The 23,796-nt window shown below is 43.8% G+C and overlaps 9 protein-coding genes; 5 read left to right on the forward strand and 4 right to left on the reverse strand.

Annotated features, from left to right (window-relative positions):
• Positions 1-426: 426 nt before the first annotated feature.
• On the forward strand, positions 427-4,299 carry GSBLH_T00004051001 (uncharacterized protein; the record flags this gene model as incomplete). The annotated part of the gene is made up of 12 exons (XM_013042889.1): positions 427-538; positions 570-652; positions 683-923; positions 956-1,053; positions 1,087-1,341; positions 1,373-1,768; positions 1,799-1,939; positions 1,973-2,220; positions 2,254-2,526; positions 2,564-2,760; positions 2,792-2,972; positions 3,003-4,299. The coding sequence occupies 12 exons, from the start codon at positions 427-429 to the stop codon at positions 4,297-4,299; spliced, it is 3,522 nt and encodes a 1,173-aa protein (XP_012898343.1).
• Positions 4,300-4,331: 32 nt separating this feature from the next.
• On the reverse strand, positions 4,332-4,550 carry GSBLH_T00004052001 (uncharacterized protein; the record flags this gene model as incomplete). The annotated part of the gene is made up of 1 exon (XM_013042890.1): positions 4,332-4,550. One exon carries the CDS (start codon positions 4,548-4,550, stop codon positions 4,332-4,334), a length of 219 nt encoding a protein of 72 aa, XP_012898344.1.
• A 935-nt stretch (positions 4,551-5,485) lies between these two features.
• GSBLH_T00006757001 (uncharacterized protein) lies at positions 5,486-6,756 on the forward strand (the record flags this gene model as incomplete). Its single annotated transcript, XM_013042891.1, has 6 exons — positions 5,486-5,821; positions 5,855-5,977; positions 6,010-6,042; positions 6,078-6,434; positions 6,469-6,670; positions 6,731-6,756. 6 exons carry the CDS (start codon positions 5,486-5,488, stop codon positions 6,754-6,756), a joined length of 1,077 nt encoding a protein of 358 aa, XP_012898345.1.
• A 117-nt stretch (positions 6,757-6,873) lies between these two features.
• GSBLH_T00004053001 (uncharacterized protein) lies at positions 6,874-8,136 on the forward strand (the record flags this gene model as incomplete). XM_013042892.1 has 5 exons in its annotated part: positions 6,874-7,064; positions 7,096-7,321; positions 7,351-7,568; positions 7,598-7,628; positions 7,660-8,136. Exons 1-5 carry the CDS (start codon positions 6,988-6,990, stop codon positions 8,134-8,136), a joined length of 1,029 nt encoding a protein of 342 aa, XP_012898346.1. The 5' UTR covers positions 6,874-6,987.
• Positions 8,137-8,144: 8 nt separating this feature from the next.
• GSBLH_T00007171001 (uncharacterized protein) lies at positions 8,145-8,525 on the forward strand (the record flags this gene model as incomplete). Its single annotated transcript, XM_013042893.1, is given in 3 exon segments — positions 8,145-8,150; positions 8,156-8,509; positions 8,514-8,525. Coding segments are annotated over 3 exon segments (372 nt in total).
• Positions 8,526-14,193: 5,668 nt separating this feature from the next.
• Positions 14,194-14,394, forward strand: GSBLH_T00004054001 (uncharacterized protein). XM_013042894.1 has 2 exons: positions 14,194-14,287; positions 14,320-14,394. The coding sequence occupies exons 1-2, from the start codon at positions 14,252-14,254 to the stop codon at positions 14,371-14,373; spliced, it is 90 nt and encodes a 29-aa protein (XP_012898348.1). The 5' UTR covers positions 14,194-14,251; the 3' UTR covers positions 14,374-14,394.
• Positions 14,395-14,663: 269 nt separating this feature from the next.
• Positions 14,664-14,732, reverse strand: GSBLH_T00004055001 (uncharacterized protein; the record flags this gene model as incomplete). The annotated part of the gene is made up of 1 exon (XM_013042895.1): positions 14,664-14,732. One exon carries the CDS (start codon positions 14,730-14,732, stop codon positions 14,664-14,666), a length of 69 nt encoding a protein of 22 aa, XP_012898349.1.
• A 10-nt stretch (positions 14,733-14,742) lies between these two features.
• On the reverse strand, positions 14,743-16,138 carry GSBLH_T00004056001 (uncharacterized protein; the record flags this gene model as incomplete). XM_013042896.1 has 2 exons in its annotated part: positions 15,358-16,138; positions 14,743-15,261 (listed from the first exon to the last, which is right to left on the reverse strand). The coding sequence occupies exons 1-2, from the start codon at positions 16,072-16,074 to the stop codon at positions 14,743-14,745; spliced, it is 1,236 nt and encodes a 411-aa protein (XP_012898350.1). The 5' UTR covers positions 16,075-16,138.
• Positions 16,139-16,948: 810 nt separating this feature from the next.
• On the reverse strand, positions 16,949-18,610 carry GSBLH_T00004057001 (uncharacterized protein; the record flags this gene model as incomplete). The annotated part of the gene is made up of 1 exon (XM_013042897.1): positions 16,949-18,610. One exon carries the CDS (start codon positions 18,608-18,610, stop codon positions 16,949-16,951), a length of 1,662 nt encoding a protein of 553 aa, XP_012898351.1.
• Positions 18,611-23,796: the final 5,186 nt, after the last annotated feature.

The following is a 23,796-nucleotide window of genomic DNA, read 5'->3' on the forward strand; positions in this document are numbered from 1 at the left end:
TATATTTATATATATAGGGAAGGACAGATTGGACTTAAAAAGCAAACGCGCGACTATATTGATACTAATAGATAGAGTCAGTATTATAAATAGGATTTGGAAAGTGTTTCCAACTCGTTACACATATCATAATACAAATAGGAAGAAAATAGCAGGGTGTTACACAACATTTTTCGCCATAACACAAATACCATAGTATACAATCTTTTCAGACTGCTTCATTCGTAATCATCAAAGTTCTCTACTATCTTGCACAAAACATAAACAATTCTAAAATGTTCGTTTCCAAAGCACTCTGTAATGCGCGACGTGTCCTCCTTTGCAGAGGAAAACCCTGTAGTGCTTTGCTCAAGGTAATGCAGGCTCGTGAAGACTTAGGCATAGAAGCGACTGTGTACATCACTACCGATATTTCAGCCATTTCGAATGGATTTTTCGACTGGTAAGACGCCAATTACCGAAGAAAGTGAAAAGATCGGAGATGTCTATCAGAAACTCTCTCAACGTGATCATATTCTGAAACGTCCAGATACCTACAGTAGGGAAAGAGAAGAGATTGAGGAAACTAGTCGGGTCTGTTCAGAACATTACCCAAAAGATGTGGCTGTTTGATGAAACTTCGAAATCGATGCAATACAGAAGTGTGAATTATGTATTCTTGAAACATTTTTCTCCAAATTAGAATCCAGGGTTAATCAAGATATTTGATGAGATTCTTGTGAATGCCGTGGATAACAAGCAGCGATGTCCGGAGATGACCACGATAAAGGTGTCCGTCGATAAGAAGACAAATACGATCTCAATCTATAATGATGGTGATGGCATTCCTGTGGCTATTCATCCCGAATACAATGTCTACATCCCCTCCATGATCTTTGGGCAGCTGCTCTCCGGCACGAACTTCGACGACAACAGTAAGAAAGGTACATTCCAGAACAAGAATCCTTATTCGTAGTGACTGGCGGCCGAAATGGATTTGGAGCGAAGCTAACAAACATTTACAGCACCGAATTCCGCGTGGAGACGGTGTCAAACGAGAAGCGATTTATTCAAGTAAGGAAGTGCTGAGTGCGTACTTTATGCGAGGTGTTCCGAAACAATATGACCGAAGAGGAAAAGCCGAAAGTGACCAAAGCCACACGGAGCAAACAGTATACCGAAATCGTGTTTAAACCGGACTTGGCGCGGTTTGGAATGAAGGAGTTGGATGATGATACGATCGCAATCATGAAGCGTCGTGTGTATGATGTGGCGGGAGTAACGGATGATTCTGTGAAAGTGTATTGGAATGGAGAAAAGCTCAATGTGCGGAGCTTTAACGATTATGTGAAACTGTTTGAAGTGTTTATTGTTTTGTCGTGCTGACCGTCAGAGAACGTTGCAAAACACCGACTTTGTGGAGCAAAACAACGACGCTCTGCAGCACATCGATATCCAAATGGCGTATGGAGCATCGCCTCGCTGGCAGTTTGCGGTGATTCCCACACCAATCACAGGAATCACTCCATTTAGCGTAGGATCCTATTTTTTCTCATTGAATGGAAAGATGAGTTTCGTGAATGGCGTGTTTACGAATCGCGGCGGAAAACACTTGACGTATCTGACGGATCACATCGTAGCGCAGCTTCAGCCGGCAATCGAGCGTCGTTTGAAGCGTTCAGTGAAGCCGTCCTTGATTCGACAGCATCTCTGTGTGTTCTGCAACTGTCTGATCGAGAATCCGACGTTCGATTCGCAGACGAAGGAGTGTTTGACGACGAATAGCAAGGTGATTTGTGCAAATGGCGGTGAATCGTAGGACTTTGGATCGCTTCCCGAGCTCTCTCCTTCCTTCCTTTCGAAAATCGAGCGATCAGGGATCGTGGATCTCGTGTCCACAAGCATGCATTTGAAGGATATTCAAACGCTAAAGAAGAGTAGCGGTACAAAAGTGAATCGAGTGAGTTTTGATGGAATCAATGCTGATGAATAGTTACTCAATATTCCCAAGTTGGATGATGCCAATAACGCAGGAACGAAGAAATCGGGCCAAGCGACTCTGATCATCACAGAGGGAGATTCGGCAAAAGCGCTCGCTGTGGGCGGATTGGGCGTTGTGGGTCGTGACAACTATGGAGTCTTTCCTCTGAAGGGGAAGGTGATGAATGTTCGCGATGCCACCGAAAAGCAGTGCAGCGAAAACGAAGAAATCCAGAACTTGGTCCGCATTCTCGGGTTGAAGTCGGGATTGGGGCTTTGAATGTGATTGTATAGATATGGAAAGGAATACAAGGACACAAGTTCTCTTCGCTATGGCCATTTGCTGATCATGACCGATCAAGATTATGATGGCTCTCACATCAAGGGCCTGGTTCTCAATTTGTTCGAAACCTTCTGGCCGTCGTTGTTGAAGCTCGATTTTGTTTCCCAGTTCATCACGCCGATCGTGAAAGTGACCCGAAAGAAGGAAGAGCACACGTTTTTCACGGTGAAGGAGTTCCAAGACTGGTCGAACAAAGAGAAAGACTTGAAGAGCTGGAAAATCAAGTATTTTGGACTTCCGTGTCTGTGCTGATGCGCGTAGATATTACAAGGGTCTAGGTACTTCGACCGCGAAAGAAGGCAAGGAGTATTTCAGCAACCTTGATCGACACGTCCTTCCCTTCGCTCCACTGACCTCATCGGAGAGCAATTTGATCGACATGTGCTTCAAACGGTCGCGATGTGAAGAACGGAAAGAGTGGATTGATGGTTTTGACCCCGAGTCGTATATCGACTATGGTTCGTTTTGAGAGTTTGTGCTGATGTGTAGAAAAGAGTCCTGTGTCGATTTATGATTTCATCAACAAGGAGTTGATCCAGTTTTCGCGTCAGGACTGCATTCGATCGATTCCGAGTATGATTGATGGTCTGAAGCCATCGCAGCGAAAAGTTCTGCATGGCTGCATCCAACGGAATCTCACAAAAGAGATCAAGGTGGTTCAGCTTTCGGGGTAGTGTTTCTGTTCGTCTGTGAAGTGTAGATACATTTCGGAATCGGTGCTATATCATCACGGAGAGCAATCACTCAACCAGACGATCATTTCCATGGCGCAAGACTTTGTTGGATCGAACAATATGAACTTTTTAGTCCCGAATGGCCAGTTTGGAACGCGGCTGATGGGCGGGAAAGATTCGGCTTCGCCTCGATATATTTACACGTATCTCCACCCGATTACGAAGCATGTGTTCCGAGAAGAAGATTCCGCTTTGCTGCCTTCCCAGGAAGAGGAAGGAGTTCACATCGAGCCCTCGTATTATCTTCCAATTCTCCCTACGGTACTTGTGAATGGAGCCGTGGGGATTGGGACTGGATGGAGCACGAATGTGTGCAACCATAACCCCATCGAGGTGGCAGATGCTTTGATTGCGCAGCTACGAGGAACGCGATCAAATCGTCCTCTGTATCCGTGGTACCGAGGCTTTGTTGGGCAGATTCTGAAGAAAGAGAACGGGTACCAGGTGTGCGGCAATGTGTCGTGGATCGATGAGAACACGCTGGCAATTACCGAGCTTCCTGTGGGTCGCTGGACGCAGGACTACAAGCAGTTTTTGTGCGACTTGGTTGAGCAGGGCGATGTGGTAACGGGGTTCAGAGAGAACCACACAGATACGGAAGTGATGTTTACGGTGACAGTAAAGAAAGAGAAAGCAGCAGAGTTGAAGGAAAACAGAGAGAAACTCATGAAAGATTTGCGACTCATAGGATCGCTGACGACATCGAACTTCATCTTGTTTAACTCGAAGGGACATATCCACCACTATAAAGACGCCAACGAGATAATGGAGGAGTTTATCGAGTTCCGACTGCCCTTCTATCAGCAAAGACGAGAGAATCTGATGAAGCAGCTGGACAAGAAGTGCAAGCTGCTAGAGAATAAGTCGAACTTTATTCAGCACGTAGTTGACGGAAGTCTGGTACTCCATGACAGACCAATCAAGAAGGTTATTTCCGATATGGAGGCGTTGGGATTGATGAAGATTGGTAGTGACGGAGAAACCTCGACATACGATTATTTGCTCAATCTGCCTCTGAACGGTTTGACGGAGGAAAAGCGGAAGCAGCTGGATACGGAAATGAAGGAAACGAAAGAGAAGAAGGAAGTGCTGAATAGCAAGGAGAGCAAGGATCTGTGGATTGAAGATTTGGAAGAGTTCAAGTCGAATTTCATCCAAATGGAAGCGAAGAGACTGAGCGAACTGGTCCAAGGCAAGAGGAACCAGGCTTACGAAGTTTTTACAATTGATCACTACAAGCGAAGTCAGGTGAAAGAAACATAGATGCATAGATACATAGATACATAGATAACTAACTAGCTGCATTGTTTGAACCAAACACGAAAATAGGATACAAAGCTACTAGATTGACAAGTGAGAGAGGAAGTAAGGATGAAAGCTCTGCAGCGAAACAGAAGGGTGCTCGTCCTTCGATTTGCAGTCACAAATCTTCTTCCAAGCTTCCTCGACCCACACACGACAAAGCAGATTGCTGTTCTGCAGAAGGGTCGGTGTGGACACGGTTCTGAGAACATTCACTGCCAAGTCAAATAAGGAATAATCGTAAAAGGAGGGATGCAGGATTAAAAAATCACAGAGGTAAAAACAGCGTAGAACGACTGTCTCCAGTGACTCACTCAGCAGCTGCTTCACGATGTTTCCCAGCCGCCAAATGACGGCGACGAGCGTAACTGTCGCGATCTTCCACTCCAAACTCTCCAAAAACAAGCGCTCGAGCTGAGTCACACGCGAAATTGTCTCCTCCTTCGTGATTCCCGATAATTTGAGTAGTAGACGAGGACTTGCCTTGACAGGTTCCTACATGATAAGCGGACACAAGCTCGCGTACTGCATATTTGATCGATAGGTCCAACGCGACGACGCCCAGGAGTTGCAGATCACCACGATGCAAACGTTCCACCCCTGGACTGCTCATAAAACGGTCCAGAATATTCACTGCTAGGTGAAACGTCTCGCGATGGAGGTGATGGTCGAAACAGAATTCGCTCATCCAATGTACTAAGATTGCTCTGTTACGAGGAGAGTAGCCGGCAGAAAGGGCGCAAGAAAGCAATCCAACCACACGCCTCTCTCTCTTCTTTACCCATTCCATGCAAGAATATAGATCCTCCTCGATTCTAGAATTGTCAGAGACTGTTGAAACGGGCGAAGGAACCAAGATTCGGGATCTCTTTAGTGGGAGCGTTTCTGGACCCCCATCCGCTGCAATCCGCTTCACGGAGGTCCTCTATTCCAATAACAGAGCTACTGGCTAGCTTACCTTTTTGTTCAAGAATGGAGGAGAAAACCCTGTAGAACATCCTTCGGACTCCACAGTTTTACCAGGCGAGGTCTTCTCCTTCTCTCTTCTCTCCATGTTGCTAAGAAAACCAATAAATGAGGAAAGGAAACAGAGAAATAGATCGAGTGCTCTCCCTCAGTTTTTGTAGTCAGTTCCTTCCCGCCAAATATGCCGGGTCAAAATAAATCAAGAATCATGAAGAATGCCCACATAACAAATAAAAATATGAATCTTCAAAAGACATTTCACCGAAGAGAGTGTTATTTGACTTGTCTGCCTCTTGACAAGGGAAGGATCTTTGGCAAGATACAGCAATATTCCGATTTATTTTTTATAGGTCATAACACTTATACACTTTTAGAAGGTAAATGCTCGTTCACTATATTCTTGATGTATTCGATTCATCCTAAAGACAAAACAGAGAAGCGTTGTAATGACATAAGAGAGCTTCTAGCGGAAAGCAAGACGCATCAAGAAAAGGAATATGCTAATCTCGCCGAAACCGTATTTCATAGCAATTTTACGCATGTGCTCTAGGTGGAGGAGCCTATGTCTACACCCGTTAATGACTATGCCTTTATGTTGTCAGCACTCGACGATATTCAAAAATGTACATCGGCTCAGTATAGTGAATGTTCTGAACGGATTCAAAATCGTTATGTATGCAGTCCTATTGTTTTTTGTTATTATAGAAGATCTCTTTAGAAAATGTTCATATTCAGCATGTACCACGAATTTGTATAATAATAATATTGTATAGGGGGTCAGTATAGTGGAGCCACTCGCACTTAGTCTCACAAAGAATGAGATTTCTGAAGTTGAAGGGTTGCTATACTCAAATAGTAAAGACCCTTATTCTGTAAAATTCGGATATCAGATATTTCAGCGCGATCTGAATACATTGAGAGAGGGAAATTGGCTAAATGACAATATAATCAACTGTTTCGTGCACCTCGCTCAAGAAGAAGCGGAAACGCAGGGAATCAAGAGTTACTGTTTCAACTCGTTCTTTTATAAGAAACTGAGTTCCAACGGATATGCAAGCGTTCGACGCTGGACCAAAAACGTTGATCTCTTTTCGTATAACCGAGTCATAATTCCCATCAACACAAACAATGTAAAGGGTCGTTGTAAGTTGATTATTTTTGTAGACTCATTGGACGATGAGCTACATTGATATTGATAAGAAAGAAATTCACTATTGTGATTCGATGGGAGGAACTGGGAAGCACATATTACAGGACCTGATTGGTTATTTGCGGGAAGAAATGAAGGATAAAAAGGGTGAGACGTTGAATGATGAGACATGGAAGTTGATTGATTCGCGACGATCCGTTCCACAGCAAGAAAACTGTACGGACTGTGGCGTATTTACGTGTTTGAATTGCTTGTTCTGTTGTTTGCGACGAGTAGTCTTTGTTCAGTTGTTTCGAAAGTAGCCCTTGAATTACTCGCAGAAAATGATTCCCATGTTTCGGAAATATATTGCGTATTGTATTGTACAAGGCAGGATAAGGTGAATGCGTTTTAGTAAGTTTTTTTAAGTTTTTGCTGCTTTTTGTTAAATGAGTAATTTGGAAGAAGATCTCTTGAATGGAACTTCCTCATTAAGCTTTTTATCGAAACCGAAGTTAGTAACTCGCTCGAACTCTACAAAGTCGAAAGTAGATATGGAAGCATCAAAAACAGTGCCTTTTGAGCGGAATAGCAAACCCACGTCTTATAAACCCCTCATTCCCCCAACATTGTACCATTTCCGTTTTTTACTATAATTTTAGGCCTCCATCGAGTGAGATCCAGGATTCTAGGAATAGCTCGTATAGTTCAGAAGTATCTGATGATAGTTATTCAGCAAAATCGGATTATTCTACTCCATCCCCCAAGGATTCACCAAAGAAGAAGCCAGTCGATGGGGCTCCAAAGCCCCCCAAAGTGAAAACGCTCGATGACTATCCTACGGTCACTGCAGACATTCGAAATAGCGTGATGGAATGTAGCAATAATGTAGGTATTATCAATTTGTCAATACGTAGTTACACAAGCTAATTACCGACTTGTGTAATGAGAATAAGTGGTTAAATAACATGTACACAGAGATTCGTGATTCTCCATTGGCTGCAGAGATCAAACAGGAATATGAGAATACCATATCGGATTGGAAGCAGAAATATGCGGATTTGCAGAAGCAGTATAACGATGCATTGGATGAAATCGATTCTCTTCACGCTGAGAATGCAAAGCTTCAGAGGAGGTAGGTTTGGTGAAATAGGTTTTCTGTAGCAACGCCGATTTGCTGAGTCAAGCAAGACGCGTAAAATGAATGCTGTTGGTCTTAGAGGTAGGTGAGCCAGCTGGAGCGCGAGCTGAACTCTGCATCGATTCGTCGTGACGTGGTCGTGAAAGAGCTGAAGGACACGCAGCAGGAAATGAGCAATCTCCAGGCTACAAAGAGGAAGTTGGAGGCGCAAATCGATGAGCAGAAGCAGCAGCTGCAATCGCTGAACATCGAAGTGAAGACTTTGAAGGCAGAGAAGGAGTCGCAGAGCAGTTCGATGTCTGGCGTGTATAGAAGAAGAAGAAGCGAGGATTCGCAGCAGCGCGGATCTTATCGAGGAAGAGATGACGAGGATTTGCAGCGAGATTCTTGGCGGGAAGATTCACAGCGAGATTCTTGGCGGGAAGATTCACAACGAAGCTCTCGAAGAGAGGATTCACAACGAAGTTCGTATCGAAATGATTCAAACACAATGGTCGTTTATTCTCGTCAACCGGAATTACCGAGAAGGGATGAACCACAGGTTACAGTACGATTCTTTTAATCTTTCACATGATGGTTAGGCTGTTGCTTTATATGACTATGAAGGAAATAAGGAGTATCATTCGCTGCCAATGAAGAAAGGTACAGAAATGATCGTATTGAAGTACAATACAAGTCGTGATTGGACTTTTGTAAATATGAATGGAACGACAACCTGGGAGCCCACAGCCTACCTGCAGATTAACGATAAGAAGAAGAGTGAATCGGGTAGCCGCCCTTTTAAAACGCACTCTCGAGAGATCGTTACCGGAGTGGGAAGTCAGCGTGCAATCGTGATTGCCGACTTTGAGGGTTTGGACGGATCGGAAATGACCGTGAAAAAGGGAGAAGTGGTTCAAATCGTGAAGGAAGACGGAGAATGGCTGTTTGGTACTGTAGGAGCTCGGGTAAGTCTCGTTGTATTGTTGACTGATGGATAGAAGGGATGGCTACCGATTTCATTTGTTGAAATGATCTAAACTGAATAGATTTTGAATGGTTGTTCTTTGTTTAACAAACCAAGCAAGTGTAAAATTGCTATTCAACAATAATCAAACTTATAACAATAAATACTATTATTGCTACTGCTGCTACTACTACTATTGCTGGTGCTACCACCACTACCACTTCTACTACTACCACTACTACTAAAGTATCAAAGAGCGCAATGATTCAGGAAGTACTTCTACATGGAGTTTGGAATTAGGACCGCCTTGCCCACTCGTTCGGCGTTGATGCAGTAACTTCGTGAGAAGTCCCAACAACATGACCAACACAGCCACCATTGATATTGCTATTAGTACCATCACTGTTTCCTCGTTATTCACCGAAACAATTCCTATTGTGGTCGACAACGAGCCCTCTAAATTAACTGCCTCAATCTCCACAATCAATAGCGGAAAGTTCACTTTCACTTTGCCACGTATTTCCCCTGTGAGTTCGTCCAGTTCCAACCCTTCAGGCAGCAGGCCATGCGGAATAAACACCAGTTCCGCGCCCACCACTGTTGGAAGAATGGACACTGCAGTCTTCCGATTAATTCGCCAAATATTGACGGGATAGAAGAAGACGGAAGGAGCATCACAACGACAGAGATTCCGCGACTCTGTCCAATTTCCTTCATAACAAAAATGTTGAATCGAGCCATGATAGAGAGAAGGGCAAGGAGCCAGATACCAATTATAGGAAGGCACATAAGAGGTAAAATCGGACGATGCTGCATCCGGAATGAGTTCTTGGATATTGCAGAATCCAGCAATCTTTTGACTCTGGAATTCAATCTCCGCGATTTCAAACCCATTCTTGACTTCCTTGTTGCCAAACACAAATCGATACTCATTAAAAGAGAATTCGTTGTAAAAAGAATAAGTCCTAAACTTTCCGAATCCAATCGAAAAGATTTCAATGCTCGTTAACTCCAAGAGCTTGACCCATTCTCGATTCGCCACTTCTCTTCCTGCTTTTGCTGTCTCCATCTCCTGCACCGATTGCAACTTCCTTCCATACAATGTGATTTCGCGAGGATAGGCTCCAGGTTGATCTCCAAAAAAGAGGGTGAAGCTAGACGCAAACTCGAGATTTCCATTCATCGAAAAGAAGTGAACTTGATGATTATGCGTCGCCAGTCCAGAATAAAAGCAAGTGTAATAATTCCCGTCATTCAACTCCTTGATAAACGCTGTCGAGCTCTGCGACTGTGTAGCACTCATATCAATTACCGTTGCATCCAGCAAAGCAGCAGTAATACGGGATCTAAACGCGATATCAAGGCGGAAAGTAGATGGACGCGCCTTTTCTGGCTTCTGATTCTCGTGCAACTCAACGGCGACCACGTTTCTCCCTACTTCCAAAGAAGAAAACTGGCAAGGAATCACCACCTTATACTCAATATCGTTCACATAGTAGTTCGTTGCTAAGGTTTCATGAGTTACTGTTCCATCCGGAAGATTCCACCGAGTATGCTCCTCTCCATTGATATACAAAACAAATCCAGCATGGATCGTAAGGTAAAACACAACTTCGGAGAGATTCGAAATGTCCGAAAGCTCTAGAACTGTCTTATAGTACTGGGTGATTCCAGAATACCAGGGGAATTCTCCGGGAACAGCAGTGTTCCACGTCTCCACGGATGGATTGATTTGCTTGTACCAATCGCTCTTGGGTATTTGCTCGGAGAAGTCAAAATACCAGGGCGTAATTTGGTTCCAATCATCACGAACGACCGCGTTCACCCAAATCTGTGGGAATCCAGGGTTGATGAATCCCTTGGCGATCATTCGTCTGTTTTGCAAGACCAAGTAGCTGGACGTTAAGCTCCCTTGATAGGTTTCGTCGAGCAGCATCAAGTGATAGGAATCCACAGGAAGGCAATGCGTAAATGGTTCCTGCTCCGACAAGCTTGCCGAGGAGAAGCGGATCAGTTTCCAGGATGAATCGAAGATACCGATATCAGTAAAAAAGCTCGATGAGAAGTCGTGAATCGGCAGTAATTCAACGCGGAGTGTGTTCAAAGGAAATTCGCAACGGATATAGTTGAAGGTACAGACTGTTGACACGATCTTTTTCTTCATGTTGACTGCGTTAATCGTAATATTGGTGGAAGCAAAAGCATCAACCGCAGACCCGGAGATACACCCGGTTCCACTGTTAATGATGAGTCCCTTAGGAAGCTCCCCGTTGGACTTGAACGAATCGAAGTAGAGATGCTTCGGACAAATGGTAATAATGGGAATGTTCAAGAACACATTCAGTACGGAATCCTCATATTCAAAAGGAACCTGGGAAGCGACATCGAGGTTAACAACATGGAACGAAATACGGGCCGCTTGCACATATTGCTGTCTGTCTTGCTGCTCAACCTTCCATGTGACAGCCGAGGTAAACCTGCTCTCACTCGGAATAACAAAACATTGGGTCTGTAGACGCGATGTCCACGTGATTTTTGATTGCTTGTTCACCAGATCCCACTGATTGTTATCAAATCGAAACCAAAGAGTCCATCGAATCGGATCATAGAGTGGCGAACCCGAAGACGATGTGATGCAATACTTATTGATAATGTACTTGGAATTATCTTTCATCGAAAACGAAACGATGGCCTTTCCATAGGTGAAATCGGACTTCCAGTAGTCAACCATGCTTTTACTAATCAAATTGGAGGCATCATGTCCCGCTACAGAGTCTCCAGAGACATTCACCTCATCCATAGGGCGCGAACAAGAGTCCAACTCCATGGCCAATCGTAAAATAAAGTTAAACAGAAAGTATTGATCGTGACGCTGTTCAGAAGTGCGGATCACATCGTTCAGGTTTGATAACTGCACAGCAATAAGATTGGATCCATTATGAAGAGCTCCAGAATGCACAGTGATTGTCGACCAAGAAAAGTTACTCTGCGCATCCGTTCGCACCATCTGCACTCCATTGATCCATACGCCAAATCTACATTTGTGGCGTATTTTCAAATCAATATTGGTAATTTGGGTGACGTCATCCACATTAAACCAAGAGCGCCAAAAGAGATCCCTTCCAATCCTCGTAATATACGGATTTGATGTAGAATAGGATTTCCACGCCCTATCGTCAAAGAGCTCCTTTTCCCAGCCATATTCACATTCGTCGTCCACGGCCACTTTCCATTTCGTGTCTGCATCAATGCTGTATACGGGATTAATGAGGCACTTTCCAGGAATGGGAAGATCGGCAATCGCTTCAAACTTCATTGATTCCACTAAAGGAAACTCGTTTTCCTTGGAAAAGAAGCGAGGGATTGGAAGTTTAACCGTAATCAACCCAGGATTCTGATTCTGCAGGAGTTGGTAAGAGCGAATAGCAGAGGAATCCACAAAGGTAGACAACTGGAACGTCTGTAGAGGCAAGCAATAAAATAAAGGTTGAAGAGAATTCTGTGCCGAAGAGGATGAAGATGAGGCAAAAGAAGGATGTCCGCACTGCTCCTCAACATTGCTTGATGCAGATGAGATATTCCAACATTCTATTTGGGAAAACGGAGTATTGACTTTTTCCAAGAGAACAATGGTATGATTCGCACCGCAACCTACATTGTAAAAGCTGATCACCCCAATTCACATACCTCGACCTTCCAATTGAAATGTAAACGACGACTGACTATGGTCAATCATGTTTTCTGCAACCACTGTAATTTTGGTCAAAGGAAAAGGCTCTGTTAATCGGCCACTGAGAATTCCACTTTGAGAATGGAAGGAAAGCGAAGACGGAATGGGTGAAAGCAGTGAAAAATGGGAATAGCCAGTGGACAATGGAGCGATGTGAACCCGTTCAAACTGAAAATAGATGATATTTACGGCAGGATAGGTTAAATGCGAGTACGAAATAACACGTGAAGAAGACAAACTAATTTCGCTAACTGTTGAAAGCTGGCAATTTCCACAGTTATTCCCTATGTTTCAAGAAAAACAAGAGATGAACACAGATTTTGAAGAGGAACGTCCGATAATTCAGAGGGAAGTTATTAAGTGGAAATGTAAGACGCTGGTTTCGATAGCTGAATGATATATCCGTCTGCGAGTCGAGTAAGTCAAAGTCGACATTATTCTTGGATCCATAGAATTCCCACGAAGAAATGTCTGTTGAAGGATCTTGCGAACTCGAGACAACGGAGTATTCATTCACAAACTCCCCTCTAGAAGTCATCAGACGCCCTGACCTATTCGTACAGAGGATTGGTATACTCGATGAAAACATCAGCAGTACGTCCGCGAAACCACCATTCAGAGACTCTGCTATCATCAAAAGCATTGACTAAGGGATGTGCATAGAAGTCCTTATCGTGCACTGATCGCAATTTCATGTTATTTGAAGTTGGCGCATCAAAAGAAAAGAAGACAAAATGGGCAGTAAACGGATCGCTCGTGATGTTATTGCACAGAGCTTGATTCAAGTCACAATAGACATGAATGGCTACGACATTCGAAGAGGATCGGAAATATCGATGAAGGTCTTCTCGCTTCACAGTTTCAATTGATGTATTTGCATGATTTGAGCTTACTTCGTGAGTCAAAAAGTGGATTCCATTGATGAAAACCTCCACAGAGAATAGGTGGCAGATAAAACACTCGAATGATGCATAGGTAGAGAGGACAGAGGGCTCGAGAACAACCACTTTCCGATAATAGCGTTCGTGTAGAAAAGGAAGAAAGGAATTTTCCGCCCCATCATCCCAAGAAGAATCATTGTACGAAAGACTCATCCAATTTGAAGACGCAACGAACTCGTTATACTTCCAAGAGCTCCAAGGAAAAATCGGGCTAAATGCTAGATATAAAACTCGACAAGAATGACTCTCTACGACGCATATAATAGATTGCCATTTTCCCAATATCGACTGTGCCACGAATCACGGGTGTTTTTCCAAAGGCTTTAATAACGAAGAATGAGCCCTGCTTCCACGAATCCGAAAGTCTAGGGAGTAAAAATTGCACAAGAAATACGCCGAAGTGCAAATGATTTGATATAAATGCGAATCAACACATATCTGTGTTGAATCCACTCTGAAATCCTTTTTGTACCCATACATCGACGTTACGAATGCGTAGGACCCGTTTTGATATTTATACACCTGCAAGGACTGGGAAGTCGCATTCGCCTTGTAGACCACATCAATCGTGTAGGGAACGAGCGACGGCGAGCACTCGAGAGCGGACGCTACAAAAACATTCCACTGCGTTTCATACTGGAATACGGCCTGACAAAAATCAATAGTAGCAAAAATAAAAGCGAAATCATAGACTAGGGTGAAAACATAAAGAAATAGTTATGATTTGTGGAATCGAATGTATTCTCCAAAGTTTCACTAAATCCGTCCTTTTTCGTTGCTGTTTCTGCCGATTTATAGAACTAGTTGAGGTGCTAAAACAGAATGGCGCTGTTCCATAAATGCCTGAGTTTGTTCACCTTGAGATTGGTAAATCCGATACAGCAATCCAATGTATGTTTATCTTTGGTAAGGACGCAACCGATATATTACAAAGCAATAACAACGCTGTCGTTGTCTTCGATGCTTGGTCTGTACTTATGCCATACATGCTTTGAATTCTAGGAGTTTATTTCCACGTTCTCTATGGGACGGTGACCTGTGGACACAGTTTTCAAGTGTAATGAAGAAACGAAAGACAAAGATGAACCATCATAAGGTGAATCGTGTGTAGATGTTGATGAGATGTAGTGGAAAAAGCGAAGCAAAGCCAAGCGGTTCAAAACAAAGGCTCATAATCAGTAATGAGGGCTATGAATTTTATTTGCATTGTTTGTTTGAGATGCAGCATGTGACAAGTGATTGACGTTTGGGTATTGTGAATTGAATCAAGGGAGAGGAGCCACGGAATGTAGAATTGGCGTGTGTGTCTGACGGATAGCAGTGAAATGTGTGTATATTACTATCTCCATGGATGTGCGTATGTTGCTATCTCCAAGGATGTGCGTATATTCATACAGATGGTTTTACATCACTAAGTACCAATATTGCGGGTTTTCTCTCATCACAAACCATCATGAAATAACAACCGACTATTACTCCTCCTCCTCCTTCCTTCCTTCACTTGTTTCAACAAACACACAACCCAGTGTACAGAAATCCATTCGTTTCCCCTTACTTAGCACGGACAGTGGACTTAATAATACCCACAGCGACAGTCTGTCTCATATCACGGACGGCGAAACGACCCAGAGGAGGATAATCCTGGAAGGACTCGACGCAGAGAGGCTTGGAAGGCACCAGCTCGGCCATCATGGACTTTCCGTTCTTGACGATATCGGGGTTCTCACGCAGGACCTTTCCGGTACGCTTATCCATCTCGGACATGATCTTCTCGAACTTGCAGGCAATGTGAGCAGTGTGGCAATCCATCACAGGGCAGTAACCAGGACGAATACCCGAGGGGTGGTTCATCACAATGACCTGAGCGGTGAACGAGTCCACTCTGCAAGGAGGATCGTTCTTGGCATCTCCGCACACGTTTCCACGGTGAATGTCCTTCACAGACACGTTCTTCACGTTGAAACCGACGTTGTCTCCGGGCAGAGCCTGAGGAATCGACTCGTGGTGCATTTCCACAGACTTGACTTCAGTGGTCACACCCACGGGAGCGAAGGTCACGGTCATACCGGGCTTCAGGATACCGGTCTCCACACGGCCCACAGGCACTGTACCAATACCTCCGATCTTGTACACATCCTGCAGAGGAAGACGCAGAGGCTTATCCACAGGGCGCTTAGGAGGATGAATGTTGTCCAGAGCCTCAATCAGAGTGGGTCCCTTGTACCAGGGCATGTTAGCAGAGCGCTCCAGCATGTTATCTCCGTTGAATCCAGAGATGGGAATGAAGGGAATACGCTCCTCCACCTTCTGGTAACCGACCTTGGTCAAGAAGCTGGTCATCTCAGCCTTGATCTCCTTGTAACGAGCCTCGGAGTAGTTCACGGACTTGTCATCCATCTTGTTCACGCAGCAGATCATCTGCTTCACTCCCAGAGTGTTGGCAAGAAGAGCGTGCTCACGAGTCTGACCGTTCTTTCCGTAACCAGCCTCGAACTCTCCAGTTCCGGCAGCAATGATCAGAATGGCAACATCGGCCTGAGAGGTACCGGTGATCATGTTCTTGATGAAGTCACGGTGACCAGGGGCATCGATGATGGTGAAGAAGTACTTCTCAGTCTGGAACTTCCACAGAGAAATATCAATGGTGATACCACGTTCACGCTCGGCCTTCATCTTGTCCAGCACCCAAGCGTACTTGAAGGATCCCTTACCAATCTCGTTGGCCTCCTTCTCAAAACGCTCAATGGTACGCTTATCAATACCACCGCAAGCATAGATCAAGTGACCAGTGGTGGTGGACTTTCCAGAATCGACGTGTCCAATGACGACCAAGTTAATATGAGGCTTTTCCTTACCCATGCTACAAAACAGGTTAGACTCCATCCCAAACGACCACACACATCAGGCATTCACTCCACATACATTATTCAAATACTTCAAATTGAAATGAAGAAATTGTGAGCAATAAACCATTCCTTCAATTTCGTGCAATCGTCGAAATAAAACGTGTTTTACCTTATTGTTCTGTGTATTTGGGATTGTTATAAAACATTGTAATGATACGAAGAGCCAATAAGAATACACACAATGAAACAAGCGATGAACAAATTGTTATTCATTTTGTGTGGCTCCTAGTTAACATAGGTACGAGTTTTATCAACGAGAGCAATCGATAAGGAGAAGGAGATACCACCCAGTAGGTAGTCTCTTTCTCATGGCGTTCATTCTGTTATACATTGGCAGGCATGAAGGGAGTACACATGCTTACTGGGGAGAATGCATGAACCGAGGAATGGTGCTTCTCTGAGAGAGGATTGTCAATTGAAATGATAATTGTGCTAGTAGAATGTGCTTCGTGTGTATATCCATTTTCCATTTTTTGATTCATGGAAATAGGTTAAATGTATAATCGATTTAGAATAGACATTCTTTTTCCTCCCATTCGATTTCAACGATTCTGGTGATTTTCTGGTCAACATTTTGGGGAAATCCATAAAGGTGCATTTTCGGAAGGTGGAGAAATCTTTCCAACCAGGGAGTTTGCAATTTCGGAAACATTTCAAGCTGAATAGGAAACAATTGTTCAGAAAATCACCAGTACTGGAAGAGAATCATGTAGTTTCTAAGGTATGTTCTTCGATTCAAACACATAGAATATATGTTTGTGTCATTATCCACCACTCCAAACATGTTGTGCAATGCGCATTGCATTTTTGATTCAAACAAATAATAAAGAAAGTATGGAATTTTGCAAACTTTAAACCTTTACAGCCTTCTTCGTGCTCTCCTTCTTGGACAGACTCTTCTTTGACGGTGTGGCTCTCGCACTTCTTCCCTTGACGCCACCCACAGCCTTCGCTCTTCCAGTCACACGAATCAGAACGAAGGCAACAATAACAATAATGATAATCGCAACGATTACCAGAATGATGATCATCGCGATCGGCATACAATATCCAGAGACTGGACCCCATTCTCCGTCCTTTTCACCAAGATTGCAAGCTCTCTTCTCGGTACCCACATAGGAACCACCCTTAGCGCAATCATAGATATAGACCTCACCAACATTCGTAGTCTCGAAATTACCCTCCGCCTTGCAGGTTCCCTTCTTCACAGAGAGATTGATAACAACAGAGTCCGAGCCAACCTGGTTCTTTCCATAGATCGTGTAGGCTCTCAACGCAACTTCCTCCGTGGCAATTCCAGTAATTTCTCCGGTCTTGGCGTTCAGCACCAAGCCAGCGGGCAGGAAGGTGTTCTCAGCCAAATAGAACTCCTCAATAATGTTATTATATCTGGGAGCTGCAATCTGGGTGTTCACACCAATGATGAGGTTAAAGATTCTCGCACTGTAGGTGATTCTTGAGGGAACCTTCTGCACACAGTACTGGTTGTTGATCTTACCCAGCTGACCATTTGTGCAAGTACGGTACGAGTATCCACGATATCCACGTTCGCAGTCTGCAGGCGAGATTTCTCCCTCTCCCACGGAGGGATAATCACCGATTCCAGGACACACTCCAGTTCCACTAGGCTTGCAGTACAAAAGCATGTACGAGCTCACGTACACATCAGCGGAGGCAGGAACATCCACCTGGTATCTGAGCTGTCGGAAGCCAGCAATACCCACAGGCACAGAGAAAGCAGTACGTTGCAACGCCAGAGTGCTCTGACTAAGAAGAGCAAGAGCAGAAGTGTACTCGTCGTTCCGATCATCGCGGACATAGAGAGAGAATCCAAGTCCAGTACGAGCATACACAGTCTGCATGGCGAAGTGGTTGAACTTGGTTCCCTCCAAGTTCTCCACTTCCCAGTCAAGACGCGTTCCCTGAGTGTTCGCCTGATATCCATAGGTTGTGGGATTCAGATCCAGCAAAGATTCAGCTTCAACAAGAGTAACAGGCGATCCAGAAATATCCGAGTATGTATCCACCAGAACCGAGCACTCGTTCACTCCGAACACGCCAGTAGCATCGAACACAGCAGGGCTCGAAGAAGATTGGCCAATAGGACGATGAACTTCAAAGGCCATCACATTCTTTCCAGTCTCTCCATTAACCGTCGTCAGAATCACATGGAACTTGGAGAACTCATCTTGGTTATGCACTTCAATGGACTGCGTGTCATCAGCGAAATCTTCCTCCAGATTGAAGCGAGCCACGAGTCGTCCATTGAAGTAAGCAGCAACTCCTCCAGCATACTTCACACGAACGTTCAACACGTAATAGCTGTTGATGTCAGGAATCTCGATGTTCTTGCGAATATAGGTAGTGATTCCAGAGCCAGAAGTAAAGGCACTGGCCTTGCTTTTCTGCCAAGCAGAGTCGTCAAAGTCCTTAGCGTTCCAATTCTCCACATAGTTATAGTTGACCGTCCATTCCGTATACTCAACCTGGAACGGAAGGAAGGAAGAGAACATTGTGCTAATGGAAGAAGTGGCAGCAGGGAATTGTCCCATTTCGAAGATCATCTCACCCACATCCACAGTCAGATAATATCCAGCAGGATTGAACCAACCATCTCCGAAGGAATCCAACATTTGCATGGTGTATATATTGTTCTGCAAGCAAGAATCCACATAGTTCAGACCGGAGGAAACGGGGAATCCATTGTTGGAAGAAATGAGGGTTCCGCTCGTACCAGCTCCCTGGAACAGCTTGTAAGAACCCTCATAAGGATAGTTATCCGTACGAACCACCAAGGTAATCAGAGACTGCTCCCCCGAGCAGACCTTCACAGTAAGAGAGAAGGAAGTAGTGGAAGTGCCTCCAGTCAGCTTGTTGGCGGTGATCGAGTACGTGGTGGCTGCCATCTCAGCAGTGGCGGTTCCAGAAATCATACCCGTATTAGGATTCAGAACAATTCCAGTCGGGAAAGCAGGAGTGACCTGGAAGTTGTAGTAATAGGCAGAATTAGGATAGACTTCTCCCATCTCAATATTCTTAAAGATGGTAGTAGCAGCATACGAAAGTTCAGGAACGTCCATTGTAGTATACAAGGAGATCAAATCCAAAGTGCCCAACTTCCAGGAGCAGTCCGCAGAATCACCGGTACCGAAGTTCTCAAAACGATACTCATGATAGGCCTTGTTGTTCTGGAAGTAGAGAGTCAGAGCCTGACCCGTTTGAGACCAGGTGAGTCCAGTCACATTCGTCAACGTGGTCCACTCATCACTTCCACTACGAGCCTTCAAAACAAACTGACGAACCTGCTGAGTAGTCTGAGTGTAGTACAGCTTCACAGTCACAGCGTTGATCCACTCATGTCGATCATTGTTGAATGCAATATTCAAATAGTTATTAGTACAAGATGAATAGGAAATGTAATAAGAGTAGTAATGGTTCAGAGCAGAGGAAGGATAGCCACTAATAGTGCTGTAAGTAAGAGCGTAGTCAAAGACACGAGATGTCGATTCCTCGCCCATTAATCGAAGGGCGCCATCGAAGAGCGATTCGGTCTGTACAGAATTAGCAGCAATGATTCCAATAGCAATGGTATTCGATCCTTGTTGAATGAAGTTCACCGAAGAAGACATATCAGCTTCGACTGTCTTGAGAGGAAGAGAAATCTGGTGATACAGAGTATCCGTGTAAATGTTGTTAGCATAACTCGAAGTGCTAATCGTGGCATCCGTCAGTCCCTTTCTGAACGCTTCATGTCCATTCAAATAAACGATGCATCCATACTTGAATCTGATGGAAAGAACGAATCCAGCAATGCTGCTTATGTCCGCTACATCGAATGTCTTTTTATACAACTGAATCTGGTTGGAGGAAGCGGCAAAGTTGCTGTCATTTCCTTCAGTCCATCCTTCAGTGGAAGTCGATGAATACCAATCAGCATCCACTGATCCATGCTTGTAATACCAGTTGGAATGAGGAAGAATGGTAAAATGAGCATTGAAAGTGCGAATTGTATTAAAACCAATGTTGGAGTCATATCTCATACGAAGAATCGTTTCCATCTCGTCATTGGATAAAACGGCACGGACATACAAGAATGAGTCATACTGCCAATAGGTGGAAGTGGACGCCACAGACACCTCGTACTTCGTACCAGTAACACAAGCGATACTGGTCCAATCCTCATTGTTAATCTGACCGGAGTTGGCAGCAACAGACATGATCACCTGCTGAGTTGTAGTATCCTTAATTTCGAAACTCTCATAAGAAGCGCTTGATCCGTAGGTACGGAGGACATTGATAATTGTTCCAGCACATTCCTGGATGGTAAGTGTGAACGATCCAGTGTAGGTGTTTCCAAGAACAACCGAAGACACAGTGATTGTCTGACCCGACACAGCATTGTTTACAACTCCAGTAATCTCACAAGTAGTAGCATCAATGGTAAGTCCTTCAGGAAGGTTCTGAGCTGTGCAAGAAGTAAACTCATTGATATCAGGCTTGACATACACTTCTTCGTATTTGGCCCAGAATGTGTAAGTATTGGGAGTGAAGGTAATCGATGTGGGAAGGGCAGTTGTGCAAGTCAGAGGCTGCATCTCGTAGGCATAAATGTAGCTGTAGCTTGTGCTAGACTGAATAACGACACGGTAATAGGAGAAAAGGCTGGCATAGAAATAACCACCAAAGATTTTGTATTTGCTCGATTCATAAGTGCCTCCAACCACACTAACAACGTTCGTCCACTGCGAGTTATCATTCGATCCCTGCCAAGTGAAGGTACTGGGCGAAGAGGTAGTAGAAGTATAAGGCCACACACGGACAGAGTTGATGTAAGCCTTCGGTCCCTCAAGGGAATAAGTTACAGTCGCGGGCAGGGAACTGGAATAGTAGGAAGTCGTTCTCGACCAGTCATAAATGTTGGCAACAGACGAACCTTGCGTGCTAGATACGGAGGCGGCATCAGCATAGACGAAGCAGTTGCCTTCCGTAGTAGAAGAAGCCAAAACAGCAAGATAAGCATTGAAATCGACGTTGGTTTGTGCAGTAAAGAAATGGACTTCAACAGCCAGAATCGATTGCTGGGAAGCCACTTCAGAGCCAGGACGAATGAATCCACGATAAGCAATCTCAGGGTATTCTCCAGTAGCAGAAGAGCTAGCGGAAACAGGTCCGTCGGGCATGTTATCACGATAGACCTCAGCTCCATTGATATAGGCAACGACTCCAGCCTTGTAGTACAGTCTCACATCATAAGCAGCCATGTTCGCAAGACCCACGAATTGCTTGCGGAAGTACTGAGTACCAGAAGCAGTCGCAGTAACAGAACCAAGGGTAGCATCCGACCAAGTGCTGTCAGAGAACGAATAAGCAGTCCAGCCATCCGTAATCGATCCAGAGGTCATCTTCCAAGTAGTACCCTTGTCAACACCATAGTAGAGAGAGAAGGTGTAAGTCTCCTCGCGCGAATCAGCCAGGAAATTCTTGAAGACAATATTACCGTGCTTTCCGTAAATAGCAAGAAAAGCTCCAGCATACCAAGAGTCTCCATAAGAATCAATCATCTTTACGGTGTATTGGTCATTGGTAGACGTAGTCAAGCATTGCTCAGTGGTTCGGGTTTCGCTGTTCGCAAAACCGGTTCCAGTATACAACAGGGTGGAGCCAGAATAGATCTCATACGATTCTTCACTTGCCCAGGAAGATCCGCACTTCTTAATAAACTTCACGTACGTCTGCCCAGTAGTACAAGTAAGATCGCTAAGCGCAATGGCAACTAAGTTTAAACAAAAAGCAAAGAGATACATAGGACAATGGAAATAAGCAGATTCTTCATATTCCTTACTTACAAAATAAATAATGACAAAATGGCAATGGAATATCCATATCATAAACACAATAGAATGTGGCACCCTATGATCCTAAACACTCGATTAGCCAATCAGCGATCATAAAAAACACAAAATTTATTGCCGAAATCTGGAAAATTTTATCATTTCCGTAGATTCAAGATCCAGATTAAGTGTGTGACACGACGTGATATCAGTAAATAAGAATGCACATTGAATATAAAAAGGCATGGACGTTCATGAAAAAAAGGAAAAGAATGCATGCATTATAATTGGCTGAAGCCAAACGGACGTATATTTTCGGGACAAAATTATACAAAACACACAATTCTGAGAATTCACCAATATAATGTGGTTAGACATTCGCAAAAATGGAGTTTGACTATAATAAGGCTATGTATGGTAAGCAACCAGTATTATACTCGAGTCTATTATTGGATCATTTGAACTCTGTGAAGAGAAATGGTCGCTGTACATACCGCGTATCCACTGATCTGAGGTACTATCTTTTAGAAGCAAATACTAAAGAGAAAGAGGAAGCCTGTGCAACGACCTGTTGTTCCTTACGCAAAATGGATACCAGTCGAAACACTAGCATATAGAGATAACGATTTTACCAAAGCAAAAGTGTTGTATCATAGATTACTTCAGAAAAATAGTAGTTATAGTTGAGACAATTCTTTGTTACAACAATCACAACTTCCGCTTTAAAAACGAACAGGAGTGGAGCGAAAGTTATGAAGAGTGAAAATAGAGATATAATTTGAAAGACATCCCATGAAGTGACAATTCTCATTATCAAAGAAAAGGATTGATTAGCATAATAGTGATAAGCAGACACGACTGGTATTGTAAAAAGCCAAAGGATACGAGAAGAACAATGTTTCTAAACACAAAAAGTCGTGTGTCTACATGAATTGATCATCATTCTGTTGAGCATTTTCAAAATAGTGCTGATTTTTGGAATTGTAGTATTGATTATAGAGAGAAGGAGTAATAATGAGAACTGTAGCAAAAAATATGTGACATGTAGTAATGCATAGTACTATGTGGATATTATGCGAGTGAACAGCATTGGAGACCTGGACAAGAGGCTGAACTATCCTGAGGTAGAGGGATAAGTAGTTGGCGTAGAACACATGCAATTATCAATTAACGAAATCTGCGTGATTTTGGAAGAAGGTTGGAGATAGTTGTATGGAAGTCATATGATGATATAAAAATTGCATGTGAAGGTGTTTAAGTGGTAAATATCTCGGGGATTGGTGGATAGCAAGAATTGGCGACAGAAAAGGAATCTGTAGGTGGAATAATACGAGAAGAGAGATGCAGAGAGATTATTATTGACAATGAGGTACATATTTGGAATACTAACTCTGTGTAGAGTATTGGGTTGAAATAGCTAATATAGTAATGAAGGAAGATCGTGGCAGTAACACAGATAAGCAACTCTTAGTGAGGTAAACACTTTTTGAATTGGTAGAGATAAGGCATTGTGCAAGTTGCTTGGAATTGGATTCTGTGATTTGTTGCGAGGTAATTTATTTTGCGATGGGAAGATGGGTGAAAATACTTTTCAAGGGAGATGATTTGGCAGAGTGAAGGATCCGGATCTGGAGATAAGCGAAATGGATAGAGCACAATAGGGTATATTCAAGGATATGTGTGCGTCGGTAAATTGGAATTGAACAGGAACACAGAATCACTTTGCGGTCTAGTCAGGAATAGATGGACGGAGAAGCATAAATTTGTAATTAAGAAGGTAGGAAGAGAGATAGAATAGAAGTGGATGGTAGAGTTTAATAGATTGCCTGGGACTTCTAATAGCACAGTTTAGATGGTGCTACATTTTG

This window comes from Blastocystis hominis (genome assembly GCF_000151665.1).
Source record: "Blastocystis hominis, Singapore isolate B (sub-type 7) whole genome shotgun sequence assembly, scaffold_5".
In the NCBI taxonomy this organism is placed as follows: domain Eukaryota; class Bigyra; order Opalinata; family Blastocystidae; genus Blastocystis; species Blastocystis hominis.